General features: G+C 59.2%; 1 protein-coding gene across 1 annotated transcript; it reads right to left on the bottom strand.

Annotated features, from left to right (window-relative positions):
• Window positions 1-667: 667 nt before the first annotated feature.
• On the bottom strand, window positions 668-13847 carry AQP1 (aquaporin 1 (Colton blood group)). The gene is made up of 4 exons (XM_027574399.2): window positions 13386-13847; window positions 3795-3959; window positions 3460-3540; window positions 668-2739 (listed from the first exon to the last, which is right to left on the bottom strand). Exons 1-4 carry the CDS (start codon window positions 13773-13775, stop codon window positions 2560-2562), a joined length of 816 nt encoding a protein of 271 aa, XP_027430200.1. The 5' UTR covers window positions 13776-13847; the 3' UTR covers window positions 668-2559.
• Window positions 13848-22336: the final 8489 nt, after the last annotated feature.

Genomic DNA, 22336 nt, shown 5'->3' with positions numbered 1-22336 from the left:
GCAGAGGCCAGCCCACTCTGACCTCTCTTCTCTTCGGCCCTGGGCAGACATCCTAGGAATCTGACTAAAGCCACAGACGCCTCCACAGGAAAATACACATCCTCACCAGGTGTGGTACCTACCTCCAGGAGAGGAGGGGCCCACAAGGCCTCAAGGGGTTAAGTTGCTCTGCCCCCCTGAGCTAGTCACCCTTCCCAGCCAGCTAAGTATCACCCGTTCCCAGCGCAACTTCACTCAGTTCTGATGCGTGAGCTCTTGGCAAAACCTTGGGTCCCACTACGCAACACAGACGTGGGTGGGGCCGGGAATGGGAGTGGAGGGACAGAGGGATGGACACCCGAGCGGCCCCTGGTGCTCCCTGAGCCATGCTCTGAGGAGGGCAGAGGGGTTGATGGGCCTGTCACACTTCAGTCCTGCTTTCCCCCATGTCTTTCACACTCCATCACCAAAAATGGCCCCTATGGGGGGCAGGACCCTGTGTTGCTCAGGTGGAGTTCTGGGGTGAGGCTGTGTCTGCCCACTGGGACCAGGCATCCTCGGGGCAGGAGGGCAGGCAATGGCTCCCCCTCAGACTGGGTCTGCAGTGTGGGCACCAATCTCCTCTTCGACCCCAAGATCCTTCATAGGAACACAGTAGCCAAAGAGGAAAAACTACAGGAAGCCCAGATGACCTTATAAGTCATTTTCCTTTATTTTCTTAACATATAATGAACTTCCGATTCCAAAGAGACATCTATGCAGAGCAGACAGATGCAGGGTCTGGTATGTAGCAGTCAGAACCAGGCAGGAAGTGGGTCTGCCCCCCTCTCCCCTCCAGCACGACCCTCACCCCTCCTGGCTTCTGACCGCTGCCCAGCTGGGAATAAGAGGGGTCAGTCTCATGGTCCAGGGAGTAGCCAGAGACATGGCCTTGGTTGCTAGGCCTGGCCAAGTCATTACCTAGCTGTGGGACCTTGGACCTCAGTTTCCTTATCTGTTAAATGAGCTAGAAGTCCCTGCTAGGGAATGGAGAAGAGAGTGTGTAGATGTTATGATGGGTCGGTGACCATTTAGGGTTACCTGGTTGTCCTGCTGCTTCTAGATAATCTGCAGATGGGAGTCACTTGGGTTTTGTCACCATCATGCCTACAGGCATGCTGGGGGACCTGCTCTGGCCCTGATGGGATTGAATAGACTGTGGAGACAGCTGCCCCCAAAGCAGACTCTCTCCTCTGAAGTGTCCTTGGGCTGCACTGATATCTACATCATCAGGCCAGGGCTGACTGTCCCTTCCAGGTAAATGAGAAGGGAAAGCTGTGGCCTGGGGTCACACAGGGAGCCTGTGCAGGTCACCCAGCTGCCCCAAATGCCTCCAACCAGGAGTTCAGCAATAGGGGAGGGAATCAGCTCCTCCTCCCCCCTCAGGATCAGCTGGGGGCTTAGAAACCCCCCTCAGGGTCCAGCAAGGGCCATGTGCCTCCGTGGGCTGATCTGCATCATGGTCATCTGTCCTCGGGCGTGGGGCTTCTGATAAGCAACTGCCCTTTAATAAACACACACCTGCATAAGCGTGACCTGTGTCTACACTGGCAGGAGGAAGTGGAGAATCACATGGTGATTAAGATGATGCAATGAGAGATGGGAAAGGCCAACTAAAACCCAGTGAAGCAGCATGGGTATTGCTCCTTCGAGCTCCATCTGGCACCATCCTGCGACAGCAGACCCTGTCCCCGCTGCATAGGGGTCGGCCCTGCTCCCTGGGAACAGGGACTTCTCAGGGCCTGGGCTGTCTGTTGGTCTCTGCTTTGAACCATGTATGCATATGTCCATGTGTTCACACAGATGTATACTCTCTCCCCTCGGGAAAGAACCAGGGCAAGTGGAGGAAGTGCTGGTCCATACTACATCTTCTAGAACCCATGGAGTATCTACACTTAAAGAATAGAAAGGCCCCGGGTCCGTGGAGCTCTCCCTGTCCCTGCCGCCTACAGATATGGACCCTAAGATATGGATGATCGCAAGGCCATGCAGCAAGTCTGGGGGCGGAGGTGGGGCTGGAGGCGAGCCAAACTGCGGGAACGAAGCCGGCCGGCCGCTTGCCTCTGACTCGGCACCTCCTGCCATCTCTTCCCCTCAGAGCACCCTTGGGGGCAGAGGGCATGTTCCAGAAGAAGGAGGGCCACGCCCAAAGGCACAAAGCAATAATGGTGGCGCCCCAGACCCCTGCAGCAGATGAGCTGTGCAGCAGCTCTGGGATGAGGGACTTCCTGGCACACCTTCCGTCACACTCTGAGGGGACAGCTTAGCAGGGTGGGTCCCTCTCTTTCACTTCCTCTGTGGCTTCAAGGGAGTGAGTGATTGGTCAGTCGTGGTCCCCAGGAAGCCCTGGGGCCAGGAAACAGAGACAGAGAAAGAAAGTGATAGAAACAGCCCCGAACCAGGCTTGACCACACAGTGCTGGAGGATCTTTGGGAAGTGACGGTGGCCAGCTTGTCAGAGTGTCTACAACATGATTTCACCCTCCCCGCCCTCTGCCCGCCCCTGCCCCGCCCCCACGGGGGTGCCCGGGCCAGAGCCTCTCTATTTGGGCTTCATCTCCACCCTCGAGTTGATGTCGTCGCCTTCCAGGTCGTACTCCTCCACCTGGCCGCTGGTCCACACCTTCATGCGGTCCGTGAGGTCGCTGCTGCGTGGGGCCAGGATGAAGTCGTAGATGAGCACGGCCAGGGCTCCCCCGATGAACGGCCCCACCCAGAAAACCTAGGAACAGAGCAGGTATGCTCAGAGGGTGGGACGCCTGCCCTGAAGACAGCCCCCCACCACCCCATGGCATGGGCTCTCTCCCCACCTGCGCCTGGATTCAGAGGCAGGCAGTGTTGAACCCCAGTGTCCTGATTGCAGAGCCCCCGGAGCTGGCCCAAGCCAGGACGCTGATAGTGGGCCTCTCCTCGCCTCTGTGTGCCCCCACTCAGGGTGCCTGGCGTGACTAGACCAGCCCTGCCCACCCCTCCCCAGCTTCCGAAGGGCCACAGGAATGTCTAGCTTAATAAACGGTGGCCCGAAACAGACACGTCGACGGGCAGAACAGCTACCTCCGTTGAGTGCTGACTCTGAGATTGAGTGCTCAATCTACAGGTGGTGAGGCCATCTGTCCCAGAAGCCACCCTGGGAGGTAAGTAGGTGCCACAACACCCCCACTTCACCGCTCAGGGAAGGCAGGTACCGGAGGGTCGGCAGCCTGCCCATGTCACACTGAATGGAAAGGGGCCCCAACCCACGATCGGGCCTGGCTCTCCACCACGCTGCTGGGATGCTACACCCCACCACCCCCATGTCAGGCCTTGGTTTCCCAATTTCCTCCCCCGTTTCTGTCTCCCAGAGCGTCCGTGATGGGAGAGGATGCTGCAGAGTGGAGTTGGAACCACCACTCGGTACCAAAACCCCTCGCCCGCTCCAGGGGATATCCCTGCGACCCCTTACCCAGTGGTCCTTGAAGTTACGCGTGATCACGGAGGAGCCGAAGGACCGGGCGGGGTTAATACCGCAGCCCGTGTAGTCAATCTGCAAGGGGAAGGGCAGGAGGCGGAAGGGGGAGAGCCAGAGAAACAGACAGAGGGGGAGGAGACACAGTAACACACAGAGAGGAAACACGGAGGTGACAATTAGACCCAGAAAGAGAGGGGCACACTGACCCAGAAAGATGGTCAGGAGGCCCCTGTGCTGCCCTCTCAGAGCAGGACCCTGGCCCCAGCCCCCTGCCAACGACAGGGTACCCCAACTGCCCCCGCTCCCACCTGGGAAGGCCCCACACTCACCGCCAGCAGGTGTCCCAGGGCCACAGAGAGGCCGATGGCGAGAGGGCCCGAGCCCCCGAGGTCCCGGCGCCTCCTGTCAGTGGTGGCCAGCACACAGAGCACCAGCTGCAGCGTGCCAATGATTTCGATGCCCAAGCCCTGACCAGAGTTCACACCAGGGGCCAGCTGTAGGGAAGAGGGGCCGCGAGGTTCAGTGAGCAGGCGAGGTGGGGCCGGTGTCCCAGGCCCCCCAGGCCCTGGCAACTCAGTGCCCTTGGAGCCCATCACATTAGCCCCCAGCTGGGCCCAGAGGGGGCCAGGCCCCACCCAAGCACACACCGCTGGTAGTGAACACCAAGCTTTGTCCCTTCCACACCTCTGAGGAGGTGCCAGCTCAGCCCCTGGTACCTGCCTCCACCCTGCAGCACTCTACCGAGGCCAGAGAAGCCTGCATCCCGCTCCAGCCAACCAGAGCATCCTGGGGTACCAGAGTACCCGAGGCGAGGGGCAAGTCCCAGATGTGGGAGGGCCCACCTGGACACATTGCTTCACACCCCACAAGTCCAGAACATTCCACCCCATCCCCTGCTGCATCTAAAGCTCCCAGAGCTGGGGGAGGGTCTTCCTCAGTTAGCTGGCCCAGCTCCCTTAGTCTCTCTCCTTGTGCCCGGCTCCCTTGTTGCCCCGCCCTCTGTCTCCTACCTCACCTCTGTCTGTCTCTCCCATTTCTTCTCTGCCCTCCCTGTCTTCCCCTCCCTCTCCATCTCGTTCCTGGACAAGCTCCCCTCCTTCTCCCTGGCCACATAGGCCCCGCCACTACCGTCTGGCTGCCACTTGCTCTTGGGCCACTTTTAGAAACATGACTCATGGAAAAAGAAGGGAATGGGAGCTGCCATGAGGTCACCAGAGCCCTCCCCCTGCAGCTGCACCAGGGAGACCCCTTCCCAGGGAGCTCCGGCAACCTCCCCTTTGTGGGGGTCCCAGGGGCCAGGTGCACCCACAGAGGGGAACTGGGCCACATGGGCAAAGGCCCACTGGCAGAGATGTCCGGATGTGGCCACGCGGTCTGCCTTCCCCCAGGCAGAGTTGGTGTGTCCAAATAAGCCTGAACTTGAAGTCTCATCCTGGGAACGAAGGGAGAGGGGGTGGTCCTCCAAAGCCGGAGGGCATTTTATAAAAGCCTAGGTGGGGGCCCTCTTCCAACCCACCCCCACCCCCCCCCCCAGAGTTTTTCTCAAGCTCACCCTGAGGCCATCTTACAAGAACAATTCTCTTCCCGCCTTTGTCTGCAGTCCTGGGTCACAGGGAAAGTGACTCACATCCCCTCCCCTGGGCTGCAGCCCCAGCTCTAGGCTTTTCCTGGTGGACCCCAGCACTGTAACCCTTCAGCCCAGCCAGCCCTCTGGGCAATGCCCAGTTTTCTTCCCATCCCAAGGTTGGGTGGTGGAGGCAGAAGGCCTGTGTTCAAGTCCTGACTCTCCTTCTTGCTGGTGCCATAGCCATGGCCTTTCCCCAGTCTGATCCTCAGTTTCCCCATCTGTAAAATAGCTTTCCCTGCCCACTTTCCAGAGTGGCTGGAGTTTCCAAGGCAATGGGGTGGGGAGGGTCTTAGGGCATTTGGGAAGGGCTGCAGAGGCAGGAGGGACCGGGATAGTTGTGGCTTTGTTCTGGTTCTTTCTCACCTTATCCCCAGCCCTGGCGGACAGGTGGAAGGGGAGGGACCCTGCATAGGACTGTGGAGACCCAAGCGAGGCCTGCCTGGAGCCAGGATGAGCTCCATGGAGGAGAGGCCTGTGAGACTGGGCCAACTGTACAGACGCCCGTCCACACTCACACCTACCCTCCTGACAGGCTTCAGGAAACTCAAGCCTCCTCTTCCTGCTCTCTGCTCTCCAGGCTCAGCCTAATTGCTAGCTGGCGGGAGTCCTGAAACCAGGCCCGGCATGCTGATTAATGGAGCCATTGATCTAAGTGGTTCCTGCCTCCTAGCCTCCCACGTCCCCACCCTCTCACAGTTGTGGCCTGGGCAAGCTCATCTCCTCCCCCAGTTCTTAACTAGGTCTGAGTACCCCAGCCCCTGCTCTGCCCAAAGGCACAGGGTTTCATGCAGTGAGCAGAGCCAGGGGCCCTGTGCCATGCCCAGCCCTTTGAGTTCACGGGAAGCAGAGGGGGTGACCACCTGCCCTGTGAACTCTGTGTTATACCCCCTTCCTGACCACTCAGAGTCTTTAGCTCAGAACCACATGGGTTGACGAACTTCCTCTCCCGATAGCCATCACCACCACCATTAGGAAGCCTCCCCTGATTGCTTCAATGTCTACTGACCGCTTCTCCTTTGACCACTAACACACTTGTGTGACTTACATCTGGCAAAACTTGATAATTCAGAACTGTAAGGGATAAAGGTCTGCTGAAAGTCAATGTCCAGAAGAAAGCAGGTAAAAATTCAAAATATGTTACTGTTCACAACCCATTAAATCTGAAACAATTGCTTAAATAGGGCTAATCTCAGTTGTGGTCACTTGGTATTGGAAAAAAAAAAAAGCACATCCCCAGGGAGTTGTGCCCAGCCTAGGGCTTATATGTCACTGACAAAACCGCCTTCCAAAAAAAATTCCCAACAATCAGTTTTATGAATATAAGTATGAACAACAGAATAAGCCCCACATTGAATCCGAAGCATCAGAAAGAAGCAGAGTCTCCATTCGCACATCAAATCCATGTAAGGCCACTCTCAAGGCCCAGTTCAGACCCCACCGACTCCAAGAAGCTTCCCCCGGTGCCTGGCTGGAACTAACTTCTGCGGCTGTGCCATCATGCTCTCACTGAACCACCTGCAACTCTTTCAGGGAAGTAAGCCTCCTGCCTCTTCTCTGGGCACCTCAGACCCCTGGCCTGGGGGCTTGGTGAGGACAGAGTGGGGAGACCTTCCCATCTTGCTGCCTGGACCCCAGACGGGACACTTGCTGTAGTGACAGAAGTTGCAGATAATGCTAATTTTCTAGAACTTCCACCCTCTCTGGAGGCAGCCTGGCTCCAGGGACACTCTCTGGACTCAGGGCAGGTTTACTGGCTTTCTGGCTGGGAGACCATTAGTCTTTGTGGGTCTTACAGGGCAGGCCGTGCAAGCCTCCGTGAGGTAATGAATGAGGAGGCTGAGTCCCAGGGAAGAGATAGCAAAGCCATCTTGTCCCAGCCAAGGATACTGACTATCTACAGGACCAGTCAAGGGACCCGGCTGTTCCCATCTTGGACTGAGGAATGGCTGGAAGATGGGTCTATAGCAGCCAGCGTGACCCAGGCCCCGGGACAGCAGCAGGGGCAGCGGGGGGAAGGTGTACAGGGCTGACCTCTCTAGACAGTGGTCCTCAACCCATCCCTGCTGCCCATGGACAGAATGACCAAGGTCGCTTCCTAGGCCCAGGGCCCCAACTCGACCCGGGCACCCTGGTGTCCCACCCTTGGGCAACAGCAGGTTCCAGAACTGGCCTGGCTGTACTCTGAGCATCCAGGCTCAAATAACAGGGGAGGGGAGACATCAAGGCCTGCCCTGCTTGCCCAATGCCTCCAGGACTCAGCACTCACAGCGAGGGGGACCTCAGTGGGTCCCTCATGTCACCCTTTGATGGGTATTCCTGTGTCCATGGCCCTCCGGGTAACCAACGCTTTGTGGGCCTCTGTGTATCTTTGTAGGTTGGTGTCTGCAGGATCTGGGGGTGACCGTATGTGTCTGGGTGTGACTCTTTCCTTTTCTTTTTCATTAGACATTAAGAGGACTGATTACATCATAATTGAATGACAAGTCTATCAAAGAGCTACATAAATTCTAAGCCTATATGCACCAGACAAGACAGCCTAAAAAAATGACAACCAACAGACCTGTAAGGTGAGCCTGATCAGTCAGCCACCAGAGTGAAAGAGTTCACCAGCCCGCTCTTAGAGATGGATAGACTAAAGCAATCAGACACTATAAATAGCACCAACGGGAAGGATTTGAGCCACATAATTAACAAGCTTGATTTAAGGAAAATACATAAAGTCCTGCACCCCAAATTTGAGAATATCCACTCTCTTTGTAAAGCCCCCATGTGGACATGTGGACCGACTTAGTCGTGTATTGGCCCGGGCGTTCCAGCTGTCTCTGAGAATCCCGATCACACACGAGCCGTCTCTTGGCACGGGGGGCTCTGTGTGTCTGGGGGGGTCTCTCTGTGGCATGTGACCCTGCGTGACTGTGCTGTGCATCTGGTGGCATTTCTGAATGTGTCACCCTGTCCCTTGACATCACAGGTGCCACCACTGGCTGGGGAGAGGGGCGGAGAAGAGAAGGAGGTCCCCCTTGAGGGACAGAGAGCGAGCCGCGGATTTCAGAGGGTCCAATAGGCTCCCAGAAGCCACTTCATCTTCCTGACAAGAAACAATACACAAAGCAATGGCTTCCTCCCTCCCTCCCTCCCTCCTTCTTTTCCTTACTCCAGGGCGTCCCCACCCTCCTGCCAGGGAAAGGAAGAGGCTCCCTTGAGGAGCACTTACACCCCCCTCTTGGGATCCCAGGGCCTGAGTGGAACCACCCAGGCTTGTGAATGTGCTCTACACCCACCTGCGTGTGCCCCCCCGTGCCGTGCGTGTGTGTGTGTGTGTGTGTGTGTGTGTGTGTGTGTGTGTGTCTGTGAAGTGTGAGCATGTGCGCTTTGAGCATGTGAGCAGGAGCAGCAGAAAGAACCAAGGGCCAGGAGGCAGGCTGGGGGCACAGTCCTGCCCTGCCCTGCCCCGCTACGCAACCTAACAATCTCAATGCCTCTGCGGCCTCAGTTTCCTGATCAGTAAAATGGAGGCGTTAGCCCCAGGATTCCTCCCCGCCTGACATGGGACCCCTGCCCCCAGGGCCCACAGTCACCCTCCCGGCCAGGGTTGTCAGTGCAGGATTTCCACAGAGCCATCTGAGTCTCAATATGTAAAGCCTGTTACCGGACCTCCCGCCCAGAGCAGTTGGAAGCAAGCCGATTCTACCCGCACACCCTAACAACAGGGAGCTTACGGACTCGGGGGCAGCCCCTTCCCAATTACATCTGCCTCTCTCTTGTTCTAGTGGTGGGATTTCAGGCACTGAGAGGAGCTGCTACTGGGAATGGGGCATTTTCCAGTCTTTTCTACCATCTTTTGAGTTGGGGTTCTTGACTCAACTGGACTGCAGCTCCTTGGTAATGTGAAGCTGGCCCCTCACTTAACCCCCTAAGCACCACTGTGGGGCAAAGAGCCCCCCAGTCCCCGGAGAGGAGCCCTGGCTGAGGGGACATTGACCATGACAACATTTTCCTGCCCACACCTGCAGGCGTGTTGACTCAGCCCCAGCTATTCAGGAGGCCCCAGAACCCACTGGCACTTCCAGAGGGCAGGGACCATGCCCCACCCAGGGAGGCTCTGCCGGCAAGAACAGGGGGCTCTTGGGGAAAGCTTTCCCAAGCCAATCCCTAAGGGGTGGGTGTGGGGCATGTTTCACCGGCCTGGGGAAAGCCCTGGTGGCTGATGCTGAAGGAACCCCCCCACTGGGTGGGACCCTAGAGAAAGTGGGGAGCACTCTAGGGCTGAGCTCAGGTTGGGGGGCACTCCATGGAATCGGTCTGCAATGAACTAAGGGCTCAAGGCATGAGAGGGAGGCTGTGTCCTGGGGGCACCAGGCGGAAGGTGAGGCCCTGCAGACTGGGGTGCTCCAGCAGGCCACATCCCCTCTCATGGCATTGTCCTTTCAGACAAGGGGTTCCTAGAGTGAGCCCTGGGTAAGGCCAGGCTTTGGGGTGGGCAACCTGGGGCCAGCAGGGCTGCTCCAAGGGCCCTCACAAGGGAAACTGCCTCAGAATTTTCTGTGGTGAGGGAAGTTTCCACCACAAAGTTCCTGCCTCTCTACGCCCTCCCCTTCATCTGGTTCTGGCTGGAAACTGTAATTATATGTCCCAGCTAGGGCACCACCACCCAGCCCCCGGCCCCCTCTCTGGGCACGTCCGTCTAAAAACTGGCTTCCCTTTCCCCAAGGCACCCCCAACTCCGGTGGAGGCGGAGGGTCCCTCAACCCTGGAAGGACTTGTGGCCAGTGCGGGGGAGGGGGCCAGGGACAACCCTCTCACTCGGCGGTTGGGGAAGCCGAGCCCAGGAAACTGGGGAAGGGGACAGTTTAGGGCTGAGGTCAGGCCCTGGGTGTAGCAGACAGAAGCCGTCCCCAGGCAGTCAGACCCAGAATCAGCAGGGCTGAGAGAAGACCCTGAAGAGGGAAGGTTTACCCTCTGCCTGAAGCCCCCGCCCCCTGCCCCAAATCCCAGGCTTGGGGACAGCCAGGCATCCAGTCCCCTCTCGGACACAGGCAGACACTGGCCTGAATCCTGACCGTCCATTCTCCAGAGCCCCAGCCCCCCACCCTGACCCCCACGCCCACCAGCTCCCCCCCACCCCTCGTGACTCCCTGACCCTGAGCTCCCACTGCCACCTTGCCTGTGCTCACGCCCTTTCTCTGCCCTGAAGCCCCTTTCCCAGTCTCCACATTCAGCCTCCCATGGCACTTCCTCAGTGAAGCCTTCCTGGCCCTCCCCACGGCTCCAAGACAGAAGTTCCCTGGTAGCCCTGACACCTCTTATCACACCGGCCTCCTGCCCTATATCGCAGGCAGCTGTGCGAGGGGCTTATCTTGCCTGCCGGGGCCTTGGTCGCCCAGGGGTGGGGAGCTGGCTGACTCAGCCCCTGCCGGGCCCCCAGTGGTCCCAGTCCGGTTTGCAGGGAGCATGGGTGAGCGAGCCAGAGACGGGAAGGAAAAAAAGAGCTGGCTAACAGTCAGGACTCCCCGGTTTGTGAGCATCTTCCATTTCCCAGAGCCCAGCCACGCCCTGCTATGTCCCTACTTCACAGACGGAAACTGAGGCCACACAGGCAAAGGTGCTGGCATGAAGCGTGGTAGCGTCTGGCTAGGGCAGGGGCAGGTAAGGCCACCAACCCCTGCCTCTGACACTCTCACTTCGGGCCGAAATTGGGGTTTGGCTCTTAGAACCAGCCAGGATCCTACAGGCGGGACAGAGGCCCAGGGTCTCTCCAGGGCGTATCCCAAGCCCTGACTCAGTGAGAAGAAAGTTGTCCCCACCATGCCCCCGGGGACACCCCCTGACTCACCCCAACCACTTCCTGCCTCTTCTTTCCCTATTTTCCTTAGGAATCTCCATGCCAACAAAGGGCTCCACTTAGGTTTGGGCCAGGGTGGGGTCCCAGGCCCAAGAGGAAAGAGTGTATCACTTGCTGCATAGACCGTTCTCTGCCCTTCTTGAGGCATTGGGGCCACCTGCTAGATCCCTTCAGATCCCAGGTCCAGTGTCTGACAGGAGCCCTTGGGAGAGATGCTTTCTGTTTCTAGGCCCAGGGCTTGTGCTTCTGAACCCCCAACTTCCATGGTGTAGACAGGACAGTGCCTGCACCCCACCACAACTCTCAGTACCCTTCGTTCAGCATGGCCCTTCTTGGGGTCCTCTTAGCCAGACCCTCCTGGGAAGGGTGATAATTAAACTCAAGTCCCCGAAGTGAGCTTGCTGGAGGTATCGGCGGAGCCAAGAAATATCTAGAGACCTAGGTTCCCTCTTGGAGTCTCAGGGTCCTCAGCTCCAAGGAAACTCAACAGATTAGCAGCAGACAGGACTTGAACCTGGAGTGCTTGTCTCCCAGACCGGGGCTGCCCCTGGCTTGAGCCTGTCCGTTTTTCTCCCCCACCTGCAACCTGCCCAGCCCCAGCATCAGGGTAACTCTGAGAAATGGAGGCCAGGGAAGGGAAGGGACACTGGAGCAGGGTGTGGCCAGATCAAGATGCCAGAGTCAGTGGCCACCCTCCCTGCCTCTACCTGCGATGCCCAAGTTAGAACACAAAGTCGGCCAATAGATGCCTGTCCCTTGAGAAGGAGGGGCCAAGACGGCACAGAAGGCCTGCGGAGATTCAACCCCACCCCTTTGAAGACCTCTTCTCCCGAGCCATCATGCCCAGCGAGCCCTGCTGTGAACCTGACCCTACCCAGGGGCCACTCCCTCAGGTCACCAGGCTCTGCCCCTCTGCAGAGACTGAGGCTTGGAGGAACGTGGCCTGCCAGAGGTCCCCTCCCTTCCACCCACCTCCACCATGTCTTTCCTGACTAAAGTCTAAACTCCAGCCTGCAGGCTAATCTTCAATCTTGGGCTGAGCAGCAGTTGGCTCTGCAAGGGGGCTGGGTAAGGTGCCACTGTGACACTAGAAGTGCTAATCCCCCCGTGGCAAGGCCGGGCCAGTTGCCCTCTGCCCGCGACCTTCCCAAGCCTCCCCACAGAGGCAGCGCCAGGCTCTGAACTTTGGGAAGCGAGAGAGCAATTGCTATAATCACAGACCACCGTCTCTGAGGAGCCCTTGGCAGGCCGGCTCGCTGCCCCTACGCCCGTCTGCCGTGCCCTGGCCGGGACAGCCGCCTCTCTGGAGATCTCATTCCTCCTCTGTGCTCCTGCGCCTCCCCCCTTCCCTGGGAAGTCACCCTCCAAGCCTTCCTCAGCCTCTCTGAGGCCAAATGTCCCCCCTGCGGCGGCCCAAGCCGGGTCTGAGTCTGCATTTGGCCGGGGGTCTGGAAAAGCCCAGGTCGGCGACAGCAAGCAAGTGCCACCACCGGCCACCCAGGAGGAGTTCTTTACAGCGGTCCGCCGCCCACCCACCAACATCAGCTTACCATTCGTGCCCCCGCCCAGAGCCCGCTGGAGCCAGCAGCAGTGGGGACGCACAGGTACACGCTCACCCCCACCCAGTCCCGCCACAGCACTAACACTCGCAGACACACTCCCAGACCCGGGCGCACACGGGCACGCGTAGCTTACGCAGCCACGTGTACACACTGCTCACACACACAAACACACGTGCCACACCTCACGGTGTCTGGCGACAGAGAGAGGAGCGCAGACAGGAGGCAAGATGCCCCCCCCCCGGCCACCACCCCACACTGCCATCCAGGAAAACCACCTGCCAACAGCCCAGAGAGTGTTTTCACCCCTCCCCCCAACCCCCCAGCTTGGTCTAATTCCTGGGGGTCGAGGAGCAGGAGGGGCTTTCTCCTTGAAGGCAGTTTGTTGGGGCACCTGTGTGAATGTGGGGCAAGCTGGAGGCCCGTGGGGCCGCCCACCTGGGTCCTGCTTGCACACTCGCCCCCCTGGCGCAGCCGTGCCGGGCATCTGGGCAGAGCGGGCAGTGTCTCCCCAGGGTCCAGGCTGTAGGAAGAGGGAGCTGGCTGCCCCGGCCGGGCTGGGGTGGGGGGGGCAGGAAACTATAGCTGAGGGGTGAGGAACTGCTGGCCCTAGTGTAAGCTGCCTCTAGAGCTTCATCCCTGCAACAGACGCCTGCAGGGGACGTTGGCCAGACTTTTCTGCTCTGGGTCTCAGCTTCCCACAGTGCCTGGCAAAAACTGGGCTCTGGGCCGCAGGTGTAGCTGAGTTCCAGCTGCAAGTCCGCATGACCTCCAGCCACCTTGCATCCTCTCTGCTCCTCAGTGTCCCCATCCGCTCAATGGGTGGAGGATGAGACCTCCTGCTATCTCTGCTCCGCTCCAGAGCCCCAGCGCCTGGGGCCACCCCACTTACCTCATTTCGGCCGAGCGAGTTGTCTGGCAGGGCGGAGGTGATGCCTGAGAGGATGGCGGTGGCCACGATGGCCCCCACGCACTGGGCAAGGATGTACATGACAGCCCTGAGGATGCTGATCTGGCAGCTGAGCAACAGCCCCAGCGTGACGGCCGGGTTGAGGTGGGCACCGCTAATGTGGCCCACACTCTGGGCGAGGGTGGCGATGCTCAGCCCGAAGGCCAGTGACACCTTCACATTATCCTGGGCCGCACCTGCTGTCTGGTTGTTCTTCACCGGGTAATTGAAGCCCAGGGCAGAACCGATGCTGATGAAGATGAAGAGGGTCATGGCCAGGAACTCGGCCACCACCGCCCTCCAGAAGAGCTTCTTCTTGAACTCGCTGGCCATGCTGGCAGGGGGCTCAGCTGGAGACCGCTGCCTGGTGCTCCACTCCCTCTGAGAGCTGAGCCACAGCCCGGGCTGGGCCTATTTATAGGGCCCAGGGGTGGGGGGGGGCGGGAGGAGAGGGGGAGCACAAAGGGAGGAAGGCCTCTCCTTGCTCCTGGCCCGCCCCACACTGCACAGGCCTCCTCTCAGCGATGGATGCAGACACAGCTCTGCTGTCGGCCTGCCAACTTTTTTCCCTCCCTCCTCTCCCCCCTCCCTCCCTCTCTCCAACCGCCCTCAGCCCTGCCCAACTCGAGGAGGCAGGCAGGAGGCAGCCACTGCTCTAATAGGCTTTGGGAAATTCCTCCAAGTTGGCCCCACTCAGGGGGCCAGAGAAATCCAGGTGTCCCGCCCTATGTGCAAAGCTCAGGGGGTGCCCATGGGCAGAGCCAGAGGCTCTGGATGGGGCGGGGTGGGCGGGCTGGACTCAGCAGGTGGACGCTGCCTTCCCTGGAGGCGGGGCACCATGATCCTGCTTGCCTGCCATCCCCATCCCATCCCACAGTGGCGTTAGTCTAGAGACCACGGGTCCAGGGGTCCCCAGGGGGCATTCAGGGCCTCCTGCACCCCAGCCCAGGCCTGGCCACTGGATGTCACTTTAGGGATGTCCCAGGGCCCCAGCACCACAGGCCAGGCCCAGTTGATGGGGGCACAGAGGCATTAGGAGGCACAGAGAGCTCATCTGTGGCCCACCCTGCACTCTATGGTCAAGGGCAGGCCTGCGATAGGCAAGGACGTGGGAAGTACCCACTCTGGGAGCCCTCAAGCTTCCGGAGAAATTTGAACTAACAGAGAAAGTGGGGGCAGTTTAGGATTTTCCTCTCAAAAGCTGCATGCTGGCAGACCACAGGGGAGAGTGAAGGAATGGCAAGCTAGCCTGGAGCCAGGAGGGAAAGAGGAGAGAAGAAGAGAAGACCCAAGACAAAGAAAGAGGCAGAGACGCAGCCAGAGAAGGGAAGAGGAGAGAAGACAGACAGACAGGGGAAGACAGACGGGCAGAATGAAAGAGTAAAAGGGAAGGAGAATCCCCACAACAGTGGAAGTGAAAGAGAGAGATCTCAGGCCAGGCTGAGAAGGAGAGACAGCCAGGGAGCCCAGAGGGTGAAGAGACAGCCTGGAAAAAGACGACACATGACTGGAACCAGAGGCAAGAAGCAAAAGGGGAAAGATTGGGTGGGGGGAGGGGAAGAGCCGCTCTGCAGAGCCCTGTGGTCCAGGCTGTGCCCTGCACATCCTCAAGCCAGAGGCCCCACAGCAGCTGATTAGCTGTACAAGCAACAGGGAGCTCCTGCCAGTCCGCCAGTCTGCTGCGGTGAGGGAAAGGTGGGGCCCCCAGGAGGTGGGCGAGGCCAAGCCCGGGAGAGAGGGGCCCTCTCAAGGCCCGCTCCTCCCACCTCCGGCCAGCCCCTCCTCAGCCCTACGCGTGAGTATTGGCTTCTCCTCATTTTACAGGTGGCAAACTGAGGCTCAGCCAGGGGAAGGACAGCTCTAAATTCTGCATGTGCCAAGGGTAGGGCAAGGATGAGTGTGCGGGTCTTACACCTCTTGTGCGGAGGCCATCTACTGATCATGACACCAGTCCGTATGGGTTGCCCTTTGGCCCGGCTGCCGCACACATCACAGCCACCCTGGAGCAGTGACAAAGCGCCCCGGGATTCGCTGGGAGTAGGAGGCCCACTGGGAGCTGTGACCACCTAAGTACACCTACGGGCCTGTAGGTACAGGATGGAGTGCATGCAAGGCAGGGGGTCGGCACGGTGGCAGGTGAGCCCTGCGTGCTCAGAAAGCGCCGGCTGCTGGAGGTCATCTGCGCCTTAGTAACCATCCAAGAAAGGGACTCAGCCCGAACTCAGTCCCAGAACCCTCCACATCCGTTCCTCTGGGCAACACTTGTTCGGCTCTCCACACCCCAGGGGGCTCCTCATGCCCTGGCCCTGGCCATTCACAGTGTCCTCCTGTCCCCTGAGCTTCCTGGCCCTGACAGGGTCCACTTCTGTCCCGGCCCTCCACCTGGTGCAGGGATGAGGGATGTTGGCATGTACCAGGACTCAGCCTGGAGGCCTGAGGCTGGCAGCAGGGCCCACAGGGACCACTGGACTCAGGCCGGCGTTGGGGTACAGCATGTCAGAGACAACAGGAGCCTTCCGTGACAAGGTCCACGGGCCACGTCAGGACCCGCGTAGCTGAGGACACACGATGTGCTATGCGGGTGCAAGTCACGTGGGACGTACTAACTTATCCACCCAATATTTACTTAGCACAAGTCATGTGCCACCTTGTTCTGATCACTGGGGATACAGCTACAAACCAGACAGCCCAGCTGCTTGTCCTCCTGTGGGCTCTGTGTGCGTGCTCGGGATGGTGGAGCTTGTAACTGCACAGGGCACGTGGGTGAGTGCATACTTGCCAGAGGACCAAGTCCTCCTGGAGCAGGGCAGGATCTGGGGAACCCAGAGGAGGCAAAGCACTTTGGCCAGGGCAAATTGGGTACCACCGTCAGGATGATGTGAGGGTCCTCAGGACAATACCCGGGACACCCACTGTGTCTCCCACCCCTCCCCCACATCAGCATGGCCTCTGCCTTAAATGCCACCCACCGTTACAGTTCTGTTCCTTGGGGCAAAGGCACTGCCATCACCAGGAGGCGCCATCTGAATGCAGACCTCTCCGGAATAATGCCCACCTCACTCACCCCCCATGTCCGCCAATGCAAAGGGTCCTGTGTAACCATGACCTGACAATTTCAACGTGAAAGGGAGAAGGACTGCCACTGGAGCCCCAGATCCAGGAAGGCCGCAAAGCCCATGACCTTCTTCTCCCTGGTCTGCCACAAACCCTGGCCAAGCAGCGGAGGGAGGGAGGGAAGGAGAGAGGGAGGGAGGGAGGGAGGGAGGGAGAAAAAGGGGGGGGGAGGGAGAAAGGAAACAGTCTCTGGCTGAGAGCTCTTCCTCACCACAACCCTGGGATGCTCAGATGGTAAGTGATTTGCCAAAGAATGGCAGAGCTAGGATTAGATGTCAGGCCCCCCTAATTCCTAGAACCCCAGTCCAGTTCTCTGCCTGTCAGGGAAGGCCCCTGATGGTCCTGGTTCTCAGATGGAAACCCGAGTTTTTTGTTTGTTTGTTTTTAAGATTTTATTTATTTATTTGACAGAGAGAGACACAGCGAGAGAGGGAACACAAGCAGGGGGAGTGGGAGAGGGAGAAGCAGGCTTCCTGCTGAGCAGGGAGCCCCATGTGGGACTCGATCCCAGGACCCTGGGATCATGACCTGAGCCGAAGGCAGACGCTTAACGACTGAGCCCCCCAGGCGCCCCAGAAACCCGAGTTCTGAGGGCCCAGTAACAAGTACAGGACTGAGGGATCCAGGCCCAAGGATGGGCAGGGGCCGTGGGGGTAGAAATGAGAGGACCATCTCCAAGTTTTCTGCATAATTGGGGTGGGGTGAGGGACAGATGGGGAAGGAAGCACTGAGCCAAGAGTGGACACACAGAGAGGCCAGGGAAGGCCAGAGCCACCCACCCGTGCAGCCCCACTAGCTCTGGTTGCTTGGGCTCTAGGGCAGGGTGCCGCCTCCACCCCAGCTCCTTCTCCAGTGTGGCCTGACTCGGTTAGCAACGTGTCCCTCCCATGGGCAGTGGCACGGGCCCAGCCTCCAGATCCCACAGGCCTGAGCCAGGCTAAATAAGGGGGGGACCGCCCCCCTCCCCAACTCCTGAGCCCTGGGCGGGGCCTGAAGCCACTCAGGCCCGGGCACTGTCTGGCCCTCCTGGAGCAGCCGTCTCGGAAAACAGTTTTCCAGATGTGCCTTATTCCTGACGTGCCCAGCAAGGCCTGCTTTCCAGTCAGAGCTGGCTGTCCCCAGGACAGTCTGGGCTCTAGCCCCACCCGGATGCCGTGGGCGAACCTCAGGCTTTGTCCAGAGTAGGGTGGGTGCACAGGTCCTCAGATGCATGCTAAGGTTGAGGACCTCAGGCTGTGTGTGGGGGAGAAGACATCTACGGCCGGGGGCGGGGGTGGCCAAGGCCGTCACTCTCTTAACCCGAAGCTTCTGTGGAGCACAGGAGAGAGGGGCTGAGGGGAGTGGACCCTCCCTCCCGGGCAGGGCAGGGCAGGGATTTCCCAACCACAGGCCGGGTCGTGGGAAACAATGACTTCATTCCCTCCGGGAGGCCCACCAGGAAGATGGAGTTTGAGCCGGAAGGGACGGCTGATAACAGACTGGCCGTGACCATGCAGTCACCATCAGCTCACCAGCAAGCTGGACGAATCTTCCAGAATCGCTCAGGCTGTCCTGAACAGAGGCAGAGCGCACTAATGGAGTCTGGGAAGGCAGGATACGGCTCCGGGGAGGGGGTGAAAAATAACAGAATGCCTTGTCCCAGAGAATCCCTCTGCCACCTCCCAGCTCTGGCCCTCACCAGGGCACTCGGTGCATCCCTCCCCTGACCTTGCCCTAGAACCTGTGGGCCCAGCTCTTGGCTGCACAGCTGGGGCTCTTCCCCCCGACCCACCACCACTGCTTGGGAGGCATGGGCCAAAGCGGGAACTTGGCACTAGTGTGGTGTCATCCTTCCTATGAGGCTCAGCCAGCCCCCCACCCCTGAGTCTGGGGGAACAGAGAAAGGACCAAGGTCCAGAGCACAGAGACCAAAAAAGAAGACAGAATGTCCCCCACACTCCTCAGCCCAGTCCTTAAGGCTCCCCACTCACCACCATGCCTTCCCAGCTCCAGACAGGGCCCTGGTTCCTGTGCCCCCAGGCTCACTGTTCCCAGATATTTACGTGTACACTCTTTGCCTGCCAAGCACCTTCCTTCTTTCCCCTTCCCAGCTGCACCACCTCTCCTGAGCCCCTCCTCCATGTTGACCATGGAGGTTAAGGCCATGCATCCTCGCCTGCAGACCCGGTTCTCACCCCTGCCCGTCCCCTGATGGCCTTGTGCAGGTGAGGCTAGAGGCTAGAGGCTAAGGGACAGGGCTTAGGTCTTCTCCCTCCCTGTCCACCATGCCCCAGCAGAGCTGAGCTGGAGACTGAGCATGGGGTGGGGGGGGGGGGTGGCGCAGAGGTGGGGGAGATGATCCAGGAGGTTTCTGATTCCCCTGAGAGACCAGCACCCACCTCTCAAAGCCTGTGAATCCCTCCCTGTCTGACAGAGGACTCCTGGCCATTTAGGTGTCACACGATCCCCCTTAAATCAAAACCGGATTTAGCGGGCCACCAGTGGTTGTCCAGAGGCAGAACAATTCAGGAACTTTCTAAGCTACTTCTCCTTTCTCCGCCTTCCCCCACCCCTGCCTTCCCTAAGCAGTGCTCATTGTGTGTGTTGGGGCCGGGGGGTGGCGGGGGGGTGGGGGGCAGTGTCGAGCCTATTTCTGGAAAGTGGAATTTTCTATTTTGATGTTTTACCAATTCTCCAGCAATGGCTCCACTGATGCTGCAAAGGAGGAGCCAGAGAGACAAGATGGGGACAGTTGCCCTCAGCCCTGCTAGGGTCGATAAGTGTTTGACATGCCACATCCTAAGATGGGAGCAGGGACTCGAGAATGGGCTAGACTCCCAGGCCTGAATGAGGGCGCTCTGAGGACACATGGCTGCCCCCAGCCCCACCCCCAACTCTACTTGGACTAGAGGAGAGAAGAGGCAATGAAGTCACAGTTTCTGTAGCTCTGCCCTGCGGGTGAAGAGGCCCTGCTGGGCCAGGAGGGTGGCATCCCTCACTTCCAGAAAATGCTGGTGGTGGCATTTTTGCCAGGCTCTGCCTGGAACCAGCCTCTGCAGTGTGGGTCCCTGGAAGGGAAGTCCTCATTACGTGTGGAAGTGACTTTGGAGCATCTCCTCGCCCTGGACACACACACTCTTTCCCCCTCCCCTGGCCTGGCTGCCACTGCAGCTTCCACTTCCTCTCCAGGCCCCCAGCCCCCTGCCTAGGCCCTCAAAAATCTCCTATCTATGCCTTCTTAGATCATAAAGCATCAAGATTGGGAAAAGAGGCTCCGATAGCATTGGATCTGATGGCCTCATTTTACACATGGGGAAACTGAGGCTCAGAGAGGCAAGGTGGCATGCCCAGGGTCCTTTTGCGGGTCAGGAGGGAGCCAGGACTGGAATCCAGGCCCCCAAACTCCTCTCTAGGCCTGGTCTGCTAGCCACACCCAGGCTCTTCCTCCTCCCTTCTCTGCTTGGTGAGAGGCCATCTCCTCCTTGGACTCCAGCAAGGACTCAGAAAAGTGCCTTCCCTGAGGAAGAAGCCAGAGACCCGGGCAGCCAGAGAGTATCCATGAGGGAGCTGGCCTTCTACACCGCTCTCCCGACCCCCAGGACCTGAGGTTTCTGTCTCCCAGCAGGGCCTGAGCCAGTGTAGAGGCACGTCAACCCCTGCCCCCAACCAATGCTGTTATCCTCAAAGTGTCTACCCCTGAGGTCTGCTCAACTTTTGAGATTTCCCATGCTACCGTGCCCCTGTCCCACCCCACCCCACCCCTCACCTATAGCCAGTGTCCCCAGAGGGAGTGTCCAGGTGCTCCCAGCAAGTCCTGCAGGCAGGGACCATGCACTGTCCCCTCCTGCTCCGGCCCCTCTCCTGGAAGCCCCCGTGCCATCTGAGCCCCTGGCCTCCCTGCCCCCAGGAGGGGGTCCCGCTGCCGCTGCCACTCTCTGCTGCCTCTTCCTCGGCTGGGTCACTTTCTGAGAACTGCCACGGCTGCCAGATCCTGCCCCAGCTGCCCCCTTAGTCCCATCACCCATGCTGGGTTGCCCTTGCCTCCTCTGCGACCCACTGCTGGGGCAAGCTGGGTGCTTCCCGGGCCCAAAGCCTCCCTGATTTCTTTGGCTTTTCCCTGCAAGCCAAGCCCAGCTGGACTCCAGCAGTCAGAGCAGATGCCTGCCCAGATGCAGCCTCATGCTCCTTCCTGGGCCCTACGGCAGGACTGCCTAGATGCCAGCGAGTTCCAGATCTGTAGGGAAATTGTTTCTCTGTGCTAGTGGCTATACTCACAGCTCACCACCAGGATTAATAGGTTCATCTCTATACCAGCGTGGTTATAAAATTTAGCTTTTAATGTCTTTTATGGAGGAAGAGGCCCATGAAAGCAAAAGAGCCCAGGGTCCATGAAAGTCATAATGTGGCCTGACCCCCAGCACAGCCACCCACCACCACCGTGGCCAGATAGCAGTACATGGATGGGGACAGAGATGAGCACGCTCCAGCTGAGCTCAGCCAGTCCCCTCCAGGGAGTAAAGCTTATTCCCGGGCTGAGCTGTGTCCCCAGCCCTCTCCTCCACGGTGAGCCTTCCCGCCCTCTTGCCCACCCTTGCCAAGCCACACCTGGCCAGGGTGCCACCACAGAGGCTTAGCTGTCCTTTCCTCCTCCCCCGACAGCACACAGGCTTTCACACTCACGTGCACGTGCGCGCGCGCACACACACACGCACACACGGCATGTGCTTGCACACACGTGTATACACCCACGGGCAGTGCACACCAGCATAAACATCAGTTACCTGCACAACACATAGCATGCACACACGTGTGTGTACACATATGCAAACACATGCACACTCAAACATACGCAAGGCACACGCATCCTCATGCGTACGCGTGCATGCAGATACACAGATGAAAGTCACACACGGCGGCCGTGAAGCCTGCACCTCCCCCGCTGTGCACACTGTGGCTTCTGCCGCAGAACTCCAGGGACTCTGCGCAGTCTCTCCGGCAGCTCTGAGGGCTCACGGCTGCGGCCACCTGTGCGGCTCATAAGCCGGGGTCTCTCTCCTCTCATCTCCTTAGCAGGGAGCTGACTTTACATGGTGGACAGGAGGAGGAATGCAGTGGTGGGCATTTCTGTCACTGCGCGACTCCGAGGTTCCTCTCTTGGGAACTCGCTAGGTGTATCCTTGTCTCTTCATTTCAGCCAGGACCCCCCGCCCTGGGCAGGGACGGGGGCTGGATCTGACCCACCGCTCTGCTCACAGCCAGGTGGGGAGCAGGCTCAGCGTGCGGAGCAGCTCAGGAAGGTTTCAAAGGTGAACAGAGCCAGCCGTCTGCCAGCCCACCAGCCGGCGTCAAGAGGGGTGTGCTGGACCCCCCTGGAGCGGGGATGGGCAGGTTTACCTCTGGGACCACCCTCTTTAACTCTGTGGCTTCCTAGGATGTCATGATGCTGTGGGCTAGGGCTGGCAGGGGTGAGTCTAGGAAGGTGGGAGGTGCCCACCCTTGTTCCCGTCCACTGGAGACCCCTCCCCCTGTCGTCCGCTCTGGGGATTCTATTCATGTGAAGCCAACATTCCTGGAGCCCACGGGGCCAGCAAGATCATCTCACACAGGCAGATCGCTGTCTTGCCTAATGAGAAAATGATGACATGGCCCCCTGCCCCGGGCCCTTGCGCCCAGCCTGGCTCTGGCTCCCCAGCCCCCAGTGCCACCGGCTTCACCCCAACACATGCACACCTCCCGCTCTGTGCTATCGTCCTGCAGGGGTATCCACTGGTTAATTCACAGGGCCCCTGGGCCACCCCCTC

Source organism: Zalophus californianus, chromosome 12, assembly GCF_009762305.2.
Source record: "Zalophus californianus isolate mZalCal1 chromosome 12, mZalCal1.pri.v2, whole genome shotgun sequence".
NCBI lineage: Eukaryota > Metazoa > Chordata > Mammalia > Carnivora > Otariidae > Zalophus > Zalophus californianus.
This window is presented reverse-complemented; position numbering and strand designations above follow the sequence as displayed.